Source organism: Pongo pygmaeus, chromosome 1, assembly GCF_028885625.2.
Source record: "Pongo pygmaeus isolate AG05252 chromosome 1, NHGRI_mPonPyg2-v2.0_pri, whole genome shotgun sequence".
Taxonomy (NCBI): domain Eukaryota; kingdom Metazoa; phylum Chordata; class Mammalia; order Primates; family Hominidae; genus Pongo; species Pongo pygmaeus.
The window spans coordinates 8737127-8759106 of NC_072373.2; the positions used below are offsets into that span (position 1 = coordinate 8737127).

At 38.2% G+C, this 21980-nt stretch overlaps 1 protein-coding gene across 1 annotated transcript in view; it reads right to left on the reverse strand.

Annotated features, from left to right (window-relative positions):
* The window catches only part of FMN2 (formin 2), a 388079-nt gene that overhangs the window by 115150 nt on the left and 250949 nt on the right, over positions 1-21980 (reverse strand). Inside the window, exon 14 of the mRNA XM_063670713.1 lies at positions 4324-4416. Coding sequence (XP_063526783.1) covers positions 4324-4416 — 93 coding nt within the window. The remainder of the gene's footprint in view (positions 1-4323; positions 4417-21980) is intronic.

Here is a 21980-nt window from a genome sequence, read left to right on the forward strand (position 1 = left end):
AGAGTCATTGGTAAATGGAACAGGAAGATCGCGAAGGTTTGAGAAGGGATGATATAAACAAATCTCAGAAATAGAGAAAGCTAAATTTGCAAGGGAAATCTAGTAACATTGTTGAGGAAAAGAACTGAGTTCTGTCAGTGGGTTTATGAATTTAAAGTGATACTAGTCAGCGTCCTTGTAAGGACCTTCCTGCATACAAAAATGATCAGCTGCTCAATACTGTGGTGCAAATATGGAGAAAGCAAAGAGATGAGCTTAACAAGGGTTGCTGGACCTATGCCTGGTGAGCAAGACAGTGTACACTATACTGCACATTGTTCTAGGTACAGGGGTACAGCAAGAAGCAAAGCAAAACTGCCTTCTTAATGAAGCTTATACTATTGAGGGACAAATAAATGATGCAGTTGCAGACAGTGATAAGTGTTACGAAGAACATAAAGCTGGGTGGCAGTCGGAACAATTTTTGAGTGAGTATATTCTCAATTCTCCCAAGGAGGGTACATATCTAGCACCTTTACAAACAATGAATGCCTTCCAACAGTAGGGCTAAATTCTCCAAATCTGCCTATTTTAGGGCAGAGGTGACAGATGTTCCCAGTGAGGAGGTGTTTAAACATAGACCATGAAATCTTGGCTTCAGTAGAACTAGGAAGATAGGGAGGGAAAACTGAATGGGTTGCAGGGCTAGATGAATTCCAAAAGACTCTTAGAGTGTGGACCACAGACCACACAATAGCTGAATTATAGGGATAAGAGATGTTTCTATTATACAGGGGGAGCTGATGCAATAAAGACATTTGGGCAGCGTTGGGCATAGCTTCTTGAATTGTTCAAGAGATTTTATATTTTGAGGATGAGACACATTAAAAAAGACCTTGCTTGTATATACAAAAATATAATCATACCCACATAAATGAATCTAAGCACAGAGGCTGATGTAAGAATACTACTATTGATGAAAGCCTAATTATCAGCAAAGATTTGGCATTTATTTGTGCTAAGATGGTATATTCTTTAGTTTATAATTTTAATTTTAGAATCATGTCCTGATAAACTAGGAGAAACATGGGGCAAAGGAATTGGATACATTCTTAAAAATTTACCTTTATTTTAAATTTTTGAGACAGAGTCTTACACTGTCTCCCAGGTTGGAGTGCAGTGGCACAATCTCGGCTCATTGCAACGTCTGCCTCCCGGGTTCAAGTGATTCTCATGCCTCAGCCTCCTGAGTAGCTGGGATTACATGTGAGCACCACCACAGCCGGCTAACTTTTGTATTTTTAGTAGACATGGTGTTTCAGGCTGGTCTCCAACTCCTGGCCTCACGTGACCCGTGCACCTCAGCCTCCCAAAGTGCTGGGATTATGAGAGTGAGCCACCGGGCCTGGCCTTAAAAATGTATTTTAAGGGAAATAATATGGCTAACCTTTGTGTCCCCACCCAAATCTCATCTTGAACTGTAATCCCCATAATCCATGTGTCACGGGAGAGAAGAGGCGGAGGTAATTGAATCATGGGGGCGGTTTCCCCGTGCCGTTCTTATGATAGGGAGTGAGTTCTCACGAGATCTAATAGTTTCATAAGGGGCTCTTCCCCCCTTCCCTCAGCACTTCTCCTGCCTGCCGCCTTGTAAAGAAGATGCCTTGCTTCCCCTTCGCCTTCTGCTATGATTGTAAGTTTCCTGAGGCCTCCCCAGACATGCTGATGTGTGAGTCAATTAAACATCTTTTCTTTATAAATTACCCAGTCTCAGGCAGTTCTTTATGGCAGTGTGAAAATGGACTAGAACAGGAAACATATTCAGAACTCCATTGTTTCCCTACATGTTCTTGAAAACAGCTTTGAGACTGACTATGTTTAAAGTGAGACTTTTATTCTTTCATATTGTTGATATACTTGATCTACACACATTTGATGTACAGAGGTTTTTTTCAAAAAATTTTCTGTTTATGTTGTTGTTATCACCTGTCTTCTAGGTAATGCAGAATGTAAGGTCCATTAAGACGCATACATTTTCTGATTCACTGCTGTAAATCATACCCAACAGAATAGCTGGGCATACTGAAAGCATTAAAAGAATTTTTAAATGAACAAAGAAACAGAAAACTCGAACGGATGCAGAGAATAAATAAAAAGACAACTGAAACTGGTGGAAGAGGTGCCACGAAGACTCATCACGGCTAACTTAATGGCAAAAAGGTGAAGCATTTCCTACTTCTAAGAATACAGTATACAGGTTAGTATCCTTACAACATTGTTTTCATTTAACATGGAGAAGTATAAAAAAAAAGTAAATATCTGAGTTTCATAATAAGGAGGTTAAAAGATCTTCCTGGCTGGGCACGGTGGCCCATGCCTGTAATCCCAGCACTTTGGGAGGCCGAGGAGGGCGGATCACAAGGTCAGGAGTTCAAGACCAGCCTGGCCAACAAAGTGAAAACCCGTCTCTACTAAAAATACAAAAAATTAGCCGGGCGTGGTGGCGCGTGCCTGTAATTGCAGCTACTCAGGAGGCTGAGGCAGGAGAATCACTTGAACCTGGGAGGTGGAGGTTGCAGCGAGCTGAGATCATACCACTGGACATCAGCCCGGCAACAGTGCAAGACTCCGTCTCAAAAAAACAAACAAACAAAAAAACCCTGTAAGGTTGTTAAAATCTGAAGAGATACTTACTTACACAGTTAGTATGACTGGGCAATCCCATCTTTCCTACCAGGGAACTACTAGACAAATCCTAAACACCTCTAACTGCCTTTCAAATCATTATAAATGACTACCAGAGATATCATATTTGGCCGATCATCTGTGTTTTGAAAGCACAATTCCTAAATTCCAAATGTGTTGCAAAACACAATTTCACTATTCAGTATGGAAAACACTAGTCTCAATGCCTGGTCTATAAATTGCGGATTCAAAATATTATATAATAAATCACATATAATGTGACCAAGAATAAGAGTGACAATTGTTTACATTTTGGATGTGAAATCCAGCAAATTGCTTGATTGCTTTTTTGAATAAATCCTAGGATTAAGGATTCCTTTCTTCTTATAAGATAAAGATGAATATTCTATGCTTTTACCTATATTATTTCCTGTTACATTTTTTAAAAATGTGCTACAGATTCTTGATTCCACAACTCCGCTAGATGGAAAAGCACGATTCACTTTTATTCACTACTAAGAGTGGGATGAGTTTACAATGTTCCCTAATATTTACTACAGGACTAATGATTTCGGTTAAGAATCAATGAGTAGATTTTCCACTCTAAGTTATGAAGACCTCAGAATTTGAAAATGACATTCACCATGATTTATGAGTTTCACCAGAGTTCTGTTTCAATCTTCACAATTATCTTAAATGATTAAATAGTATTTTCCCATCTTAAAAAAGCTGTGCCTAACATTTAATCAAATTGTAGTATGACTAATTCATTGTTAAATCATCATTAATGACACTTGAACAACCTATAACAAAATAAAGTATGGAGCCAATCTTCAGAGTGTTCTTGGCCTCAGTCTCAAGTCATGTCAGCCTCTAGGAGAATTCCTGAAACAGCAAGAACTTTCCCAGAGCGTGGCATGATACAAATCTGATCTTTAGAAGAGATGGAACATTCCAAAGTTGAAATATTTTGAGTAGTAAATGCTTTGATATAATTATAAGTTTCAGTGATTTCAAACATCAAGACTTAATAGATGCTTTTCCTGTTAAATTTTTTTGTTTATTATCTTCTAAAATTTTCCATCCCTGCCTATCTCCTAGAAATGCAGGAAGAGTCCATGAGATCATATTTATAACGTTTTTAAGCTCCCTGGAAGAAAGGTGTTGAATATCCAGAGGTATTGGTGTATCCCATTAAAAAAACTGCAAATAATGCTCTGAAGATCCAAACAACATCAATATAGTTTGTTCCCTGGGTACAATGTTTTGACAAGCCAAATAAATACCAGGTTGAAATGAGGTCATCAGTACAATTGAAATGTAAAATAATCCTATCTAATTTTCTATCACAAAAAGCACAGAATTGTTAATGTCTTTTAAAAGATGAGCTATTTTAACTAATATCTAGTGTATATACTGTCATGCAAACAAACATTAATAATGAGCATTATCCACAAAATAGCATGTTTATCAAATTGCTAGCCTCTTACAACTCTGTGACTCATAATTCAACTTAATCTGTTTTTCTGTAATGTCAAAATAAGCCCTTTTAAAGCAGTATGTATTTTTTAAACAATGCCTTGTACCTTTTTTTTTTTTTTTTTTTTTTTTTTTTTGCTGAAAGGGGAGAAAAACATAACACATCTCTTTGGAATTTACCTTGAATAATAAATTGTTCCATGTTTTCCTTGAAAGGCTGCATATGCTCTTTTGAGGAGACCTGGTATACTTTCCCTGCTTCAACTTCACAGGCTGAAATTAGACAGAACATTATTTAGAGTGTCACACTGTTGGTGGAGCATTAAGGCAATTTTGAAAACATCTTAGCTAATGTTAGAAAATTCTGTTAACTCCCCTAATCAGCATATGTTCTGCACACATTTTGGAAACATCCAAATTTGGACATGAGAAGCTGATGATCAAGGCTTCCTTTTGGAGGGCTGTAAAAAGAAATTATGCAGAATTTATAATCTCAGTTTGATTATTCCCAAACCAATCAGTTGGGCATGTTATATAACCTCTAAATCTCAGTCTCTTCCTCTGTAAAATGGGCATGATAGCAGAGCCTGCCTCACTGTGCAGTTATAAGGATCACATCTGTGAAGAGACGTAAAGTGTTAGAATAATGCCTGGCACAGAGTAAAGCAATATGTAACTATTTTCTATCATCATCATCATCATCATCATTATCAACTGACTTATAATAAAAGTTTATTCCTAAAGACCAAATTTCTGAAAAATAATAAATAATAACATGGGTGGTAATGTTAGTATAGCATCCAATAATTGCAGAGCATCTATTACATGTCAGATGCATTTTATCCATTATTTAACATAATCCTTAGAATTCAGCCCATAAAGTAGATATTATTACCTCCTTTTACAGCTGAGGAAGTAAGGGCTCAAATAAGGCACTAATTTGCCCAAGGGTCCACAGATAATAAGCAGCAAATTCATAACTGAAATCCTGATCTAACACCAAAGTTTATCCTCTTTTCATGCCTGTGGCATCATGAATGTCTTAGGTAGTCTACAGATTCCACTTGGGTCAATATTAAGAAGTACCTCTAAGAAGATTTCTGAAGAAATGTCTGCCATTATGGTGATAGCAAGAAACCGGAGCCAGTAAGGAAGTAATTCAACAATGAAAAGTACATATTTAAACACAAAACTTTGGATAGAACACATCTGATGCAAAAAAAAAACAACGACGACAACAACAAAAAAAACCCCAAAACCTCTCACTACAGTTCTTAAGGTAAGGTTGCCATTTCTCCCAGGAGACTTTGTCATTGCATTTCTAATATATTTTCTTTCTTTTATAAAGCTACAGTTTCCTCTTTTTTCCCCTCCAGGTCATTAGTTTATCTAAGCATGGGACTCTAGGAAGGCTGTATTATTAGTGCACATCCTTCCCAGCAAATGTGGATGACTTTGGGCTTAGTAAAATCTAAGATCAGTGTAGGCAGATCCAGGGTTCTCTCTGACCGTCTGCTTCTCATCCCTCACCTGTGCCCAGGTAGCCTCTTGCAGGTTGGATGATGGAGAATTTCTAACCTGTATCCATAGCCCATATATTTCATAGCTCCAGACTCAACATATGAAACTTCCACCAGTACAGAATTCCTCACAGACTTCTCTAAACCTGCCACCTCCCTTATTCTCCCTTCATTGGTGGTGCCACCATCTGACCTACATAACTTAAGCCAAAACAGGAGACTTATTCTCAACCCCCTCTCTTTATGCCAACATCCTGTTGTTTTTGCCTCCATTCTTCAGTTGGCCCTATCCTCTCCATTCCTGTTCTATGCTGGTACAAATGCCTTCATTTTTCATACTGAGGCTACTGTGAAAACCTCTTACCATTGACTTCTCATCTCCAATCTTCCACAGATCCACGCTTCTCACAGCCTTAAAAAGCCATCCAGAAGAGACCCAACCACTTAACCTAAAACCATTCAGTGACCTCTGCCCTCTCAGCTACACCCTGAATACAGGAAGAATTGCAAAGCCTACACCATGACTTGTAGCACTCGCTACAATGTAGACCTTGCCAACTTTTAAACCATCCATCTCCCTCTAGTCCTGATATCTTCCGCAGACTCAATGCAAATGTTACTCTCCAGATGTAACTGCCCCTGAACAGCATTCCCTGACCTCCCCACAGGGCCTGCTTTTCTCCATTCCCTGCCACTTGTCTCCAAGCAGGATGAGGCGTCCTTCTTTGGTGATTCCAGGGCATCTTGTGCATACAGAGTTAAGGCTGTCATTTACTGAGTACTTTTTATGTGCCAGGGAGCGTATTAAGCATGTTACCTTTACTGTCCCATTCAATCCTCATAAAACCCTTTGAAGTAGATGATTCATATGCTTACTTTACATCAGCGAAAAATGAACTACAAAGAGATTGCCCACATTTCTATAGTTCACAAGTTGAGGAGGTGGGATTCAATATCAACTACCACACTATATTAAAGTTATTTGTAACTGTGTGTCTTCTGCCCCACTAGACTGAGCTACTTGAAAGGAAATCCATCTTATTTCCGTTTGTGCCTGACTTAGGCAATAAATTGCTGTTGGATGGGTTAGTTGCTGTATAAATAGCTACTTAAGTGGAAATAACATTCTAGACGTTGGAATCTAGCAGACAGGGTTTAAATTCCAGGTCACCCATCCACTGAATGTGCCTTACGATTTGGGGCTAATTACCTAACCTTTTTAGATCTTAGTTGCATTATATGGTAGTGAGTTTAATGCAGTCTCTAACATTAGTGTGATGATTAGCCACAATGAGTGTAAAATGCCTGAAACTGACTTTGTGCTGGCTAAGTACATGCACAAAAAACAGTAGCTATTGCTGCTATTGTTTTTATAAGACCAAGTGGAGTTCAGCCTAAGGAAGTGTAAGATAAAATACAGTAGCTGTTTTCAAACAGCTGAAGTGTGGTCTCATGGATGACTGGGTGTTGACATTCTCTGTGTTGATCTCAAGGAAGGAGGAAGTTGAATGAGTAGAAGTTAGAGAGAGATGTTAGTTCTATGTAACAGGGATGGCTAGTGTTTATGGAACTCCTACAGTGATGTAACCTGCCTTCTGAGGGGGTGAGCCCTTTGTCACTGGGATTATTCAGAAAGTAGCTGACTGCTTGTCAGAAATGTAGAACGGAATGGGTCAGATGACAAGACATCACAGTCAACTTCCTGTGGGCTGTATCATTTACGACAGCCTCAAGTGGCTAGAAATTATGCTCCTTAACAATGTTTCCAGATGCATATTAAGGATATACTTAAATCATGTCATAAATTTGAGAGTTTCCTAAAACTGTGTAAGGATTCTGAATATATGGAAGACAAGTTACATCACTTAAAAGAAATGAGGCTGAGATTTAACAGCCCTTATCATTTCAGTGGGTTATTTCTAGCAACGTCAGGTGACACAGTGTTCCCAAAAGTCTCTGAGCAGTTTTATTTTTTAATTTTTTTTTGAGACAGAGTCTTGCTCTGTTGCCCAGGCTGGAGTGCAGTGGCACAATCTTGGCTCACTGCAATCTCCATCTCCCGGTTCAAGTGATTCTTGTGCCTTGGCCTCCTGAGTAGCTGGGAATACAGGCGCCCACCACCATGCCCTGTTAATTTTTGTATTTTTAGTAGAGAGAGGGTTTCATCACATTGGCCAGGGTGTTCTTGAACTCCTGACCTCAGGTGATCCACCTGCTTTGGCCTCCCAAAGTGCTGAGATTACTACCGGCCTCTGAGCAGTTTCTAACGTACACATGACACAGATATCGATCAACTATCTACTGATTCAAGGGACTGCTCTAGGCGCTGATTACTGCCACGAACAGAACTGACAAAACCCCTGTCCTCAGGGAGCTTGTCTTCTACTACATTACAATCTTCAAGTAATGACTTTTCAATCCCAATGAGGAGAGTAAAATCCTATTAGCCTCATGTTTAATAACGTAGGCTAGCATGGAAAAAAAAAATCTAATCTCTCACCTTGACTGACTTGCAAAACCTAAAAGCCAGAGGCAAGGAAGGCTAATATTTTCATTACTGGTCACAATTATTTCATTTTCCATTTTTAAGTTAAAAAGTAGAAGTAATAACTGTCCTTTTCTTCATGACATCATACACATCCATGACATCATACACACCCATGACATCATACAGTGTCTTGGGGTCTAGGATCCTGTATCAACATGCTAATGCTAGAAACTTCCAGAATCATCTACTGGGTCTGGTGACTTAAAGGAGGACTTCATTAGCTGGGGAAGTAGAGAAAGATCACAGACTGGCTGTGACAAAGTCTTCTACATGGTGACAACCATCCTCTGGGTCTTCATTTTTACTCTAATGTTGAAACAATAGAACATTCAACAGATAAGAAAATACATGCTATAATAATTTTCCTTCTTATTTTAAATTAATTTTCACTTAATTTTATCAATGTCCTTGGCCCATTCATATGAACTGTATTTGTAACATCAATTCATGCAAAAACTATTTTTTCTATTTCTTCTATCTTTTCCCCCTAACTTATAGAATTTCCTGTGCACACTGGGAAACATGTAGAATTTCAGCTCTAGAAAAACTGTAAAGCCATTTACTGGCAGCCTCACCTCATCTACAGTCCTCCTTCTAGAAGGTCATGAAACATACCTGTCCAGTGTCTGGGTGTTTCCAGTGATGTCCATTCTTATTGCTTCTGGGCAGCTTTTTCCTTACTAAGCAGCTCAAAATATTAGAATTCCCAACTGTATACTGAGTAAATATCTCTCCACAGTGCACCCCCTGTGGAATGATATGTCTGGAGTTTGCTTTAAAATATTCTGGATATAGTCACACAAATATTTGTGCCATTACAAAGTAAAAAGATGTTTTTAAAAGTCCACCATTGATAGTTCAGGTATTTAATGAGTCACAGAACAAGTCTGCTTGTTTTGAGGACAGATTTCTTCTCTACTCTCATCTCCTACGAGACAGTCTCCATTTACTCACTTTGCTGTATTACCAGTACTTAGAATAACCTCCCACAGGCAATATGCATTCAACAGTTCTTTGTGGAATGAATAAATACATTCATTGTATCTTCCTGTCATAGTGAGCTTCTTGTTTATCTGCAAAATGTCTTGCTTATACACATTTCTCCAACCCTTCCCCATGCTATTCACCCACCAGACATACTCTCACCACTTAATGACCAGTTTTGAACTTCTACTTATCATTCCCAGAGTCTGGTTCAACTGTCACCTCAAGACAAGAGGGTCAATCTCCCCTCAACTTTGCATCTCCCTTTTCTACAGAACATGTACGAATGATATAGGATAGAATCAAAGCACTGGTTAAACAGATCTGGATCCAAGTCCAGCTCTTCTATTAGCTCTGTAATCTTGGGCTAGCTATTTAAATTATCTCAGCCTCAACTGGAAGTTGAACTTAAAGTGCTAAGCTGGCTGTTAGAAAACTCTTTTAAAAATAAAAAAGCTGTTAATTATATTATCTCATTGAATGTATTTGTTTGTGTATCTTTGCTTCTGATTATAATTTGCATTCCTTGAAGCCAAATGATATCCCATTCACCTTTGTGTGTCAAGTGTCTGAAATGCAGAAGAAGTACCAAGACCCTGTATGACAGAAAGTGCTTTCAATGATGCCCATAATCAAGGCCAAGGCTTTCCTTAATAAGGATATTAAGTCTCCAGTGGTCACTGATGTAAACCACCAAAACTCACATCCAAATTTCCAAAGCTCACTGTGATATAAAACCTGTACAGTTATTTCTTGGTAATTGTTGCTTTACTTATTCACTATATTAAGAAGGAAGAGCCTGCTGAATAAATGTAAAAATAGAATGTCATGTTCTAGAGTTTCTACATTCATAACTCTCATATATTTTGTACATACACAATGCTATTTATAAATATGCTCAATGTGATCATATATAAGGAATATATTTAGAAGACTGGACACCATTCTTCTCTTAACTGTAGCACATCAAGTTGCACAACATATCATCTTGGCTATTACTTATCATCCTCAAAATTGGTATGTGACTATGTAAATAAAAAAAATACTGAACACTACAATCTCACAAACTTGAAGGGTCATTTAGAAACATTATTAAAAACAGAACAAAGATAGAGTTCCTGGAAAACTTGCATTACAGTCAAATCCAAATATTAAAAAACATTTGTTAGGAGACTGTTGGCATAACCGAGTAATTCCAATCATCTCAACTTTTGTTTAATTTAAAGATTTCTCTGAGCCAAAAAGATTTTATATCATGTTGAAGGGCTAGTATCAGAAAGCATGCACTAGGTTTCCAAATACAAAGAATAACCCAGCCAGAGGAAAGAAAGAAAAATGTCAGACATTCCCACCAGACAATGGGTTCCAATACATCCGTGCCATCCACAGAGTGGCACGTTGTGGGGCAAACACCAGTTTATCACTGTCAGATTAAAGCAAGAACATGACATGCCACTCCCTGGAATGAACCATGATCATGAAGAGTCTGGCTATTTTTTTTTTTTTTTGAGTAAGGAATTGGAATAATTTATACAAGTCTCCAAGTTCAATCAATGTTAATCACAGCTTAGAGTTGCTGCTTTTCTTTGAGCTTCTAGAAAGTTTCACTGGCATCTACAAACCTGCTTCAGCAAGTAGGAAGGAAGTCACGTAACAGATACAAAGAAAAAGAAGTAACTGTAATCAGATCAGAAAGCTTTCTTCTAAAATCCAACTGTTTGCTGGTTTGTACATTATTCTGGGTTCAGTTTTAGGAAACAGACACCATTGTAGCCACTTAAAGCAGATCAATGTAGGCAGCAAGATGCTTGCAAAGTAGGTGTAAGTGCAGAGAGATTGGGCTCTACACTTGGTCTCCAAGAATGACTCCCAGAACAAAAACCATAAAATCAGCCCACCAGGGGCATGCTATATATGGCACAGTCAGGACCTACGCCGTGCAGTAGGTACTACAGGGTCAACTTTTGGTTTTAGACTCAAACCTTACTTGTTAAGTCTGCACCATCAAATCAGTCACTGCCCTGTGCACCAACTCTGCCTCTAAATATTCACAGAGCTAGTGACTGGACACTGGGAAAATAATTTGAGAAAACCCAGTCACTCCATGTAGTGAGGCAAACAAACAAGCAAAACAAAACAAACAAAAAACATAGAAACAGTAAAAACATTGATGGCTGGCCTCACTACCTTTCACAAGTACTGTATATGTACTGACAAAAGCGAGAGTTAAATTCAGACAGAAGGGAAGATACAGACACAAGAAATATTTAGGGGGTAAAATTTGCAGAGCTTGGTGATTGAACGGAAGGTCAGTGCTCCTTCATGAAGATGTAAACTTCAGAATCAACTGGGGACTCTTTTCAGAATGTACCTGACAGGGCTCCAACCTAAGTCATTTTGAAAAGTGATCTCTTTCCATCTCACGCCAGTCAGAACGGCTTTTCTTTAAAAGTAAAAAAAAAAATAAAAGGCTGGGCGCGGTGGCTCATGCCTGTAATCCCAGCACTTTGGGAGGCCAAGGTGGGCGGATCACCTGAGGTCAGGAGTTCGAGACCAACTGGTCAACATGGCGAAACCCTGTATCTACTAAAAATACAAAATATTAGCTGGGCATGGTGGCGGGTGCCTGTAATCCCAGCTATTTGCGAGGCTGAGTCACGAGAATCACTTGAACCCGGGAGGCAGAGGTTGCAGTGAGCCGAGATCGCGCCATTGCACCCTAGCCTGGGTGACAGAGTGAGACTCTATCTCCAAAAAAAAAAAGTAAAAAAAACCAACAACATATACTGGCAAGGCTGTAGAGGAAATGGAATGCTTATACATTGTTGATGAGGATGTAAATTAGTCCAGCCACTGTGGAGAGTAGCTTGAAGATTTCTTTAACAACTAAGAGTTGAACTAGCATTTGATCCGCAATCCAATTACTGAGTATATATGCCCAAAGGAAAATAAATTGTTCTACCAAAAGAACACATGCATTTGTACGTTCATTGTTGTGCTAGTCAGAATAGTAAAAACAAGGAAGCAACCAGGGTGCCCGCCCATCAACAGTGGAATGAATAAAGAAAATATGGTACATATACACCATGGAATACTATGCAGCCGTGAAACAGAACAAAATCATGTCCTTTGCAACAACATGGATGCAGCTAGAGGCCATTATCCTAAATGAACTAATGCAGAAACAGAAAACCAAATACCACATGTTCTCACTTATAAGTGGGAGCTAAACATTGGGTATACACGGACATAAAGATGAGAACAATCAACGCTGGGGTCTATTAGAGTGGGGAGAGACAGAGGGGGAAAAGAGCTGAAAAACTACCTATTGGGTACTACGCTCACTACCTGAGCGAGGGGATCATTCATACCCCAAACCTTAGCATCTCTGTAACAAAACAGCACATGTACTCCCTGATTCTGAAGTAAAAGTTGAAGAAAACCCCAAAATAGAAAGTAAGAAAGAAAAGTAATCTCCACGACAAGGCTCATAGAAATGTCACATGGAGATTCTAATGTGCTTTGATGAGTGCTGTTGGGAGGAGAACAGAGGATTCCGAATGGATGTATAGTCTGGGTGGCTTTGAGATGGAGATGGAGGAAGAAGAGTAGGTTTCAGAGGAACGAAAATGCATTTGGTTTTGAACTCACTAGGTTTCAGATGTCGGTGGAACATCCAGCTGTAGTTTTTAGGTAGTTACATGTATGAATTTGCAGCTCAGATAACAGAAACTCTGAATTTGGATAAAACCACTTGAGGGATGCACGTAGACAGTGAGAAGATGAGTAGCCCAATGTTGAACAGCTGAAGAATACCAACTTTTATGAAGCAGCAGAGAAAGAGAAGGCCATGAAGAGAGAAGATTCAGAAGGAATTGTGAGGTTGTCAGGAGTGAGTGGGGCTAAGGAAGCTAACGGAATAGTGAGCTATGAGAAGTGAGTCAAATGCAACAACATCAAACAAGATAGGGGTTGAAACAAAACATCCATTCAATTTGGCAAATCGTGATAACAGTTTTAGTAATGCTAGGGACAAAAGACTAACTGTAATAAAGTGAGGAAGGAATGGGAAATAATAAATCAATGAACTCAGAAGTTGACCAGAGATCTGTTACCATCTGAACTACTTAGCACCAGGATCCCAGAACAGCTGCCAGTAAAGGGGGGCATGGGAAAAAATGATGAAGAAATGAGTACGAATCTTCCACAGCTTCTGGAAAATTCTCAAAATGTTTTAGTCTTTCCAATGGTGGATCATTAGATCCAACTGCATACTACAAAAACATGTTATTTAAATGGACTATTCTCTCCAAAAGATGGATTTTAGAAGAATCTGATCACTAACAATTAAAGATATGTAGATTGATCTCCTTATCACATAAATATATGAAAGAGGACAGAGATAACACACACATACAAATCCCACAATACCTTAGCACTGTCATAAATTCTATTTGTTCTGAGTACACTAGTTTATACTGAAAGCTAAAGAGAACCGAATGGTTTTACAAGTACACTCTTCAACAGGTGTTTCACAGGAGTAATCTTCAACAGAAGAGATTTTCAAGGTGAACACTGTTTTAAATGGAAATGAATAAAAGGATATATTAATAAATTTTAAAGTTTTGCTGTTTACATAATCATTCCTACAAGATAATTCTCAGCTTGTCACCCTCCACACACAACTGGTTATGTTTTCAAACATGATGCACTTCCATGGACAGGTCCACTGCATGGGTTAAAGACAGACAAAACATACTAGCTGTGCTGTAACACACAAACAACAATGGAAGTTGCCTCCTCGATTTGCCGTGAGGGATAAATAAGTGAATATAGGTAAAACACCTAGAATGGTACCTGGAGGTGAGAAAGGGCTATGGAAGTTTTGACCATTATTTTGTTGTTACCACTGTTACTGCTAGCAGCAAAAGCACACAGAAAAGCAATATACTCTAGAAACCAATATACCCTAGAATGGTGCCTGGAGGTGAGAAAGGGCTATGGAAGTTTTGACCATTATTATCGTTGTTACCACTGTTACTGCTAGCAGCAAAAGCACACAGAAAAGCAATATACCCTAGAAACCAAGAACACAGGCCCTGGAGGCTGGGTGTGCATCCTGGCTCTTCCCCTTACTAGTTTTGTACTTTGGCCAACTATGTAGCCTCTCTGTGTCTCAGTTTCTTCATCTGTAATATGGGGATAATAATAGTATCTAATTAACAGAATTATGAAGACCAATTGATTTCATATAGGTAAATACATAAGCACACTGAACAGTGCTTCACATGTAGTAAGAGGAATATAAGTGTTTGCTGCAATTACTGGTACCACACTAACAGCATCATATACCATCACGGCTACCATTAATACTAAACAGTTAGGAAACTGAGCACTTATCTAGGCATCTCAAGAAGCACTGAAGGCAAAGCTTAAGGTTGTGAGTGAGAATGGCATTTCTATAAGAACAACACAGAATGTGTTACAGGTTATTTCAAACACATTCTTTATTGGCAGTAACTAATTACTTATGACCTATTTTAGACTTAAGACACACCTCATAATTAATGATGACACACCATATGTTGATACTTTGGATGACACTGGCTGGACTAGATGATCCCCCTGGGTCCCACTGACACTGTTTGCTGTGCTTTTCAATGTATCTACATGTTCACAAAGAGGAGGAAGTCATCCCTTCATCGTCAGTTAAGGTATAAGTCTCGGTCTGATATGAGCAAGTTCTCCAAGCTAGTTACTGATGGGTCAAGGAATAAAAATGTGACAAATGGTGAATGTACATTGTTGACAATGAACTTCCTTCACACATTTGGCCTTGGGAAACAGAAAAGCTTAACATGTATCCATCATTATAAACAAGACCACAGTGGTCATTTAGATAATTTAAATGAGTGTACTGTATCAGTAAGGGATAGTCCAAAAGGAAATTAAATGAATTCTCCATTATTTAATTGTGATAGCTATATAAATAGCATCATTTGATAGCTTTAGGAGGGGTCCCTAGTGTTGATTCGTTTACTTTGAACCTTGAACATACTGACTGACACCAAAGTTTCATATCATGTGTAATAGATGAAGTCATGAAAATTAAATAACACACAGTTATTTAATGTCCTTAGTCTTCTGGTCCGCATATGAATATTTCTTGTTACCAGGGGCTTACTACTTTTCTGGTTAGCCCTTCTATTGTTTCAGCTCCCATCTTTAGACTGATCTTCATGTAGAAATGAATTTTGCCCACTTATCACTCCACGTACTGACCTTTTTCTTATCCTCTGGTACAACACAGATTTATTAACTGAAACATGTGACTCAAGTAAGCAAAACATCTTTCTACCGTACTGGACATTGGTCAGAATCTTCCATATTACTTCTGTTCTTACTTTTTCTACTCAAATTTTGGAAATGGACATAATCATCTTTGAGGTTATCTAGAATGCAACCATGGAAGAACTAAAGTGAGAAGACAACATTAAGAAATGTTCATTGAGAGAAGAGTACAGTATGGTTTAAATGTCTTAAGAGTTCTAAATCTCTTCCATGTATTCTTAACTTGAAGAGCTATAAGAGAGATGCATGGGACCACCTTAGAATAATATAAATAACGTAATATTAAAGAATAAAATAAATAAACAGCATTTCAGTTATTAAGATATTGTCTCTTAGCTCCAAAACTACTTTTTTGTACTAGGGCCTGGGACACTGGTGCTGGCGGCTCAGCAAACTATCTTTCTCCTTTGCCCTCTGGCTTCCCAACAGGTTTCATCAATGAAGGGAGAAGAAAGAGGCAGGAGGTGGGAAGAAGAGGAGGAAGATGGTTGAAGGGATTTGTTCTTCTCACGAGCATTGCCTCCAGACACCTCTCACCGCCACAAATCAGCAGGTGTTTCTAGTTCCTGCCTTGTTTCCATACCCTCAAATCCAGTATCATCGCACCCCTCAAAAGCAGCAATGCAGCCAGGAAGAACCCCTTCTCCAAGCACCCCAATCCCAGCTATGGAGGCTCCCATCTTTGATCTCCCCAATCCCAGCTCTTCAGGGTACCCCTCCAAGCCCCTCAGGCCCCATTTGCAGCAGTAGTAACTCTCCTTAGAGGTCCAGGCCCAAGCCCCAGAGAGCTCTCTATCCAAAGTTCTAGATTCTTTGCTAACCCCAACATTTTCACTTCATTCCCCTGGCCCTATGGATGGTATACGCTTTCCACATTTTCCTCAGCATCCTCTTTCTGCATTTAACATCCTTCAACATGCGTTTAACTTCATTCTCTATGTTAAATTACTTCTATTAAAATAGTAAATGTGGTTTTTGTTTCCCCAACTTCACACAGAAATAGTAGAAGCGGTAACCAAAATTAATGGGTTATGTTTCTCTAAGTACTCAACAGCTTTCTGACACTGGAAGTTATTTCTAGTTTATTAATTGCTTATAAATAATATCTATTTGAATTGTTGACCATAAAACATGCCAGTTTCTCCGATTGTTTTTCTCAAATAAGTTTTATATTATTAGCACCATCATGTGCAAATATATAAAGTCTTAAACATAGTTTGTTCTTTAAATTTCCTATGTTCTTTAATGATGCTTATTTTTGAATATGCTGTTATATAATTTCTTCATAAAGTATAGGAAAGGCTGAGCAATCACATATTTTAAATTTGTGGGGCCAAGATGACTAAATTTCAGCTCAAATTCAAACATATTCCTGAGTGGTTGCCTATTTTTCTTTCCTCTTAAATACGATTATTAAAGAAGTACTATGGAGCATACATAACACATACGTTACACGTAAAGACTAAATGAATATTCACCTACTACATTTCCAGTTTAAGAAGCAGAACATAGCCAATGCTTTGGAAAAATTCAGTGTGTTCCTCTCTGTCCCTCTCTCAGGCCCAGAGGTAACTACAATCTAACTTTGTGTTTCTCATCCCCTGGCTATCCCTAAACAAGTGAAGTTGCCCTCCCTTATCCATGGGTTTGCTTCCTGTGGTTTCAGTTACCAACGGTTAAGCACAGTCGGAAAATATTATCGCATTTTAAGAGGGAGAGAGAGAGAGAGAGAGAGACACCACATTTGTATAACTTTTATATACAAATAACATGTGTATACAACATTTGTATAACTTTTATTACAGTATATTATTATTATTAGTTATTGTTATTAATCTCTTACTGAGCCTAATTTATAAATTAAGTTTCATCATAGGTATGTATGTATAAGAAAAACATAGTACATATAGAGTTTGGTACTATCCGTGGCTTCAGCCATTCACAGGGTCTTATTCCCCACAGATAAGGGGAGACTACTGTACTTGTCTATATATTTGAACTTTAAAAACTGAAATCATACTGTTCATATTTTTCCTACAACTTGCTTTTTCTCAAGCTTGTGTTAATAAGATTTATCCATTTTTAATGCAGGTAAATGCAGTTCAATCAGTTTCACAGTTCAACGGATGTCCTTTGAAAGAAGATACCATAATTCACTCAGCTATTATTTTGTTGAAAAATATCTGAGGGTTTTGGTGCTGCTGCTATCAATATGAATGCCATTTTGTATTCCACTTGGTCACCTGTGCACTGGAGTATATATCTAGGGGCCAAGTGCTGGCTCAGAGTATAGACATTTTTGACTTAATAAGATAGTGCCATGGCCAGGTGTGGTGGCTCATGCCTGTAATCCCAGCACTTTGGTAGGCCGAGGCGGGTGGATCACTTGAGGCCAGGAGTTCGAGTCCAGCCTGGCCAACACAGCGAAACCCTGTCTCTACTAAAAATACAAAAATTAGCCGGTCATGGTGGTGCATGCTGTAATCAGCACCTGTAATCTCAGCTACTTGGGAGGATAAGACAAGAGAATTGCTTCAACCCAGGAGGCAGAGGTTGCAGTGAGCCAAGATCGGGCCACTGCACTCCAGCCTGGGTGACAGAGCAAGACTCTGTCTCAAAAACAAAAACAACAAAAAAAGATATTGCCAGATGGTATCTCATGGGATCGAATCAATTTTCATTTCCATCATCGGTGTAAAAGTGTTCTCACCAACCTACATCTTTGCCAATATTTCACATTCTCTGACTTTTAACAGTTTTGAAAGAATACCAATCACCAGAGATACTGACCAAGATGAAATTCTCAGTATGATTTGAAAAGTTATTGACATTTACACTCTCATATTTAACCTGTTGTCAGGCACTTCTGCAAATCACTGTTTATGTGGCTATCAGTGAACCTTTGTCAAGGTTCTCCTGTAGGGCAAGTTCATCAGACAGCTTTGCTGAAGAGGAATTATTTTAGCTAAGTATATTCATTTTAGCTGAATCATTTAGAAGAATGAGCAGAAGTTTGCCAATAAAAATGGAAAAAGAAATGACTCGGTTATGAGAATGAAACATTCTCATGAAAACTGTTGTAAATGACTATAATCTCATGGTAAACTTGTACCACATATGTGTAGACCATGTTTTCATGTGATAATTTGTTTATACCAGGTCCCTGAAAGAAACAGAATCTTATGGCTTTGCATTAAACTAAGTTGACTATTGCTTTAAAAGCAAACATTTTTGCAAAGTACACACTGTAACACAATCACAGATAATTTATAAAATAAAATGTACTTTAACTCAAAATGACAAGAAAGTAATCACCTTTAATTAGCTGCAGTTTTCACCAGGCAGCTGGGTCAGAACAGCAGGCAATCAGTAAAAAGGAGAAAATACAATTTTGTTATGTTTTTTTCTAATATATATAAATGGCATCAAATCTTAGAATTCAATGACTAATGACTTGAATGAAGAATTTTCCTCTCATTAATTCTCCTTTCCAATGGCAAAATCACCACTGAAAGTAATGTATATTTTGAGATTAATAGTTTAAAAAAGTCAAAGAACAATGAAAAATGTTGATTTAAATTGAGTACACATACATGTTAGTGTGGAGAAAGGAGTGAGCAGAAAGAGAAATACTTGAGGCTTATCAACTTTGGGAAAAAAAATCACAAATGAAAATGTTTCTTTCAAAGCTTCTGGAAAGAAATGCAAACATCTCAAACAGCAAAACATCACAGTAACCTACATACCATTGACTTGAAGGAAATCATGGAATGACACAATTTTATTAAGAAGCATTTATACATTACATAGATTACAGAAAATTCTAAACAGTTACTATCTAGAACACTGACTGTCCCTAAAAATAGAAAGATTTGTTTAGCTCTTCCCAGCTCCTCTGTCTCCCTCCTTTGTCAAAATCACAATTGCTTCCAAATTGGTCTCACAAATTCTCCTCTTGCCAGAGCAGTACTTTCAAGACATAAATCATATCACTCCATTTCCCTGAATAGAATCTTTCAATGGCTGGATATTGCATTTAGAGTAAAATGAAAATTCCTTATAAAGTATAGAAGTTTGTAGAGTTTCTATAATCAGAAAACATTTTCTATCATCTCATGGTCACTGTGTTCTAAGAATGCTGGGGCATTGGGACATTTCTTCTGCCTGAAATGCCTCTCTCTCCTCCTTCATTTCCTTCCCAATACCCCCCACCCCACCCTATCAAACACACACCCCTTGTCCACTCAGAATCTTCCTGCCTATGTGGGACTGATCTGCTCACTACGTACGTCTATGTGTTTATTGCTTTCTACTTCTCTGTACTCAGCCAATATTTGAATCACGTCAGATTGCTCAAAATTCCAAGATGCATTAATTTCATCTCAGTAAACTTGGTGGCTCATCTGTTCAAATTTTCTTCCATAAATTTTTTCACCTGTTAAAGTATTTATACTTCATGACTCAATTCTCATGGTACTACCTAACTCAAGCCTGTTCTAACCAATTAGATAGAATCAGGCTCACTTTCCACTCTGCTCCCTGCTCCTATTTTATCACGGTTGTTACTATACTTCAGTGCAATTATATTTGTATGTTCGGCTTCTCAACCTTCCCTGAAGGGTTCTGCACAGTGAACCCCAAAAGGAAGCGGTGTTTGTGTTGGGGTTAAAAGGGTGAGCTCTGGATCAGCTTCCTCAGACCCAGATCCAGCCTCAGCTTACACTATGTGACCTTTTGTAGAGCATTTACTATCTCTGACTTGCAGTTATGCAATCACTAAAGAGAGGATTAATGATCCTATCTATGGCATAGGGATTAAATGAGCTAAAGCATGTAAAACAGTGACACAGAGTAGTCATAGCAAGCTATTTTGAAAGACATATCAGAATTACTGGCTGGGAGCCTTTTTCAAACCACATATGTGCCCAATCTTCACCCTGGTTGTGAATTCCACTGCAATGAGCCCCATCTCAGGTATGAATATTTAATATCTGTTAGATATACACCTGATATAAATTGAGAGACTTCTGGGATCAGGAACCAGTAAATAATCAAAGTCCAAATGGTCACAGGATGGGTAACTTTGCTCATGCTCTTTCCCATGCTTGAAATTCTATTTTTTTTTCCTCTTGGGAGAATTTTACAGATCTTTCGAAGTCCAATTTAAATATAATTTTCCAAGTATACCTAATAACTACTACTTCTGTGTTTCTATATAATGAAAAAAAATTGTGTACTGCATAGTGGTTATTCATATAATCAACAGTTCTCTTTTTAGTCTATGAGCTATGAGGAAAGAATCTACTTTTTATTTTGTTAATTTAATAAACATTTGTTAAATGATTAAGGTATGAGATCATAATGTCTCTAAGATTCTTTACTAATCTAAATTTCATAAATTTTATTATTCTGTTTTACTTTAAGAAACAACTCACCCATTAAAATTCATCAGTTTTCCTCTAGAAAGCATTTTTATAACATTTGGTAATATCGAGAACTTGAAAAAATGTTCATTGCCTTTGATCCAGTAATTATAAATCTGAATCTATATGAAGGAAACAACCAGAGATACAACTTTTAAAAGGGCTATAAATAAGAATGCTCAACATGATATACTTAGAGTAGTGAAAACTGGGAGGAGTCTAATTTCCTACAAGAATCAAATTACTCACTAAATTACAGCACATTCATGAGACGAATTATGAAACCATCCTAAGCAGTTTTTGAAGTACATTAAATAGTATGGAAAAATGTTTCTGCTATAATTTTCAGTGAGGAAAAATGTAAGATATAAAAGTGAATACAGTATTCCAGTCAAACAGAACTTCTAATGAATTTACAGCCTGAGCTTTCCCTCTGTTGAAAACACAGAGCAGTGAACGGTAACGTATAAAGAGGAAACTAAGCAGACATAGTATGCTTTTAAAAAATGTAAATATCTCCTTGGACCAGAAATAGTAGAGAAGCCAAAGTTAATAAACAGGGCGGAAGTAGAAGTCAACGAACTGTGATCGTGGAGGAACAGGTAAAGCTCTTGGCTTATGTGAGGACTGGGGATGGGAGAGAACAGACAGGAGGGAAAGGAACCATTCTCTCTACTGGAAACCCAGAGTGGTAACTGGTCTCCCAAACTCATGCAAGGAGGATGAAAACACCTACAATTCACTGCTTCCTAGGGCTGTAGCCCACATGCAACTCTATGCCTGGGGCAGCAAGAGTAAGTAGCCACAGCTTCCCAGCCCAGACCCCAGCCAAGTCATTCACTAGCGTGGAGACTGGATCTATAATAAACCTAATATGCCCACAGGGCAGGAGCTCTGTGCTGCTGCTAGAAGCTTTGGTTGTGACTTGGGTACCAAAGGCAGGCCAAGTTAAAGCAATTGAAAAAAAATTAAAAGACACTGAATGATTTTGGGGCTCAGGAGAAGCGAGTC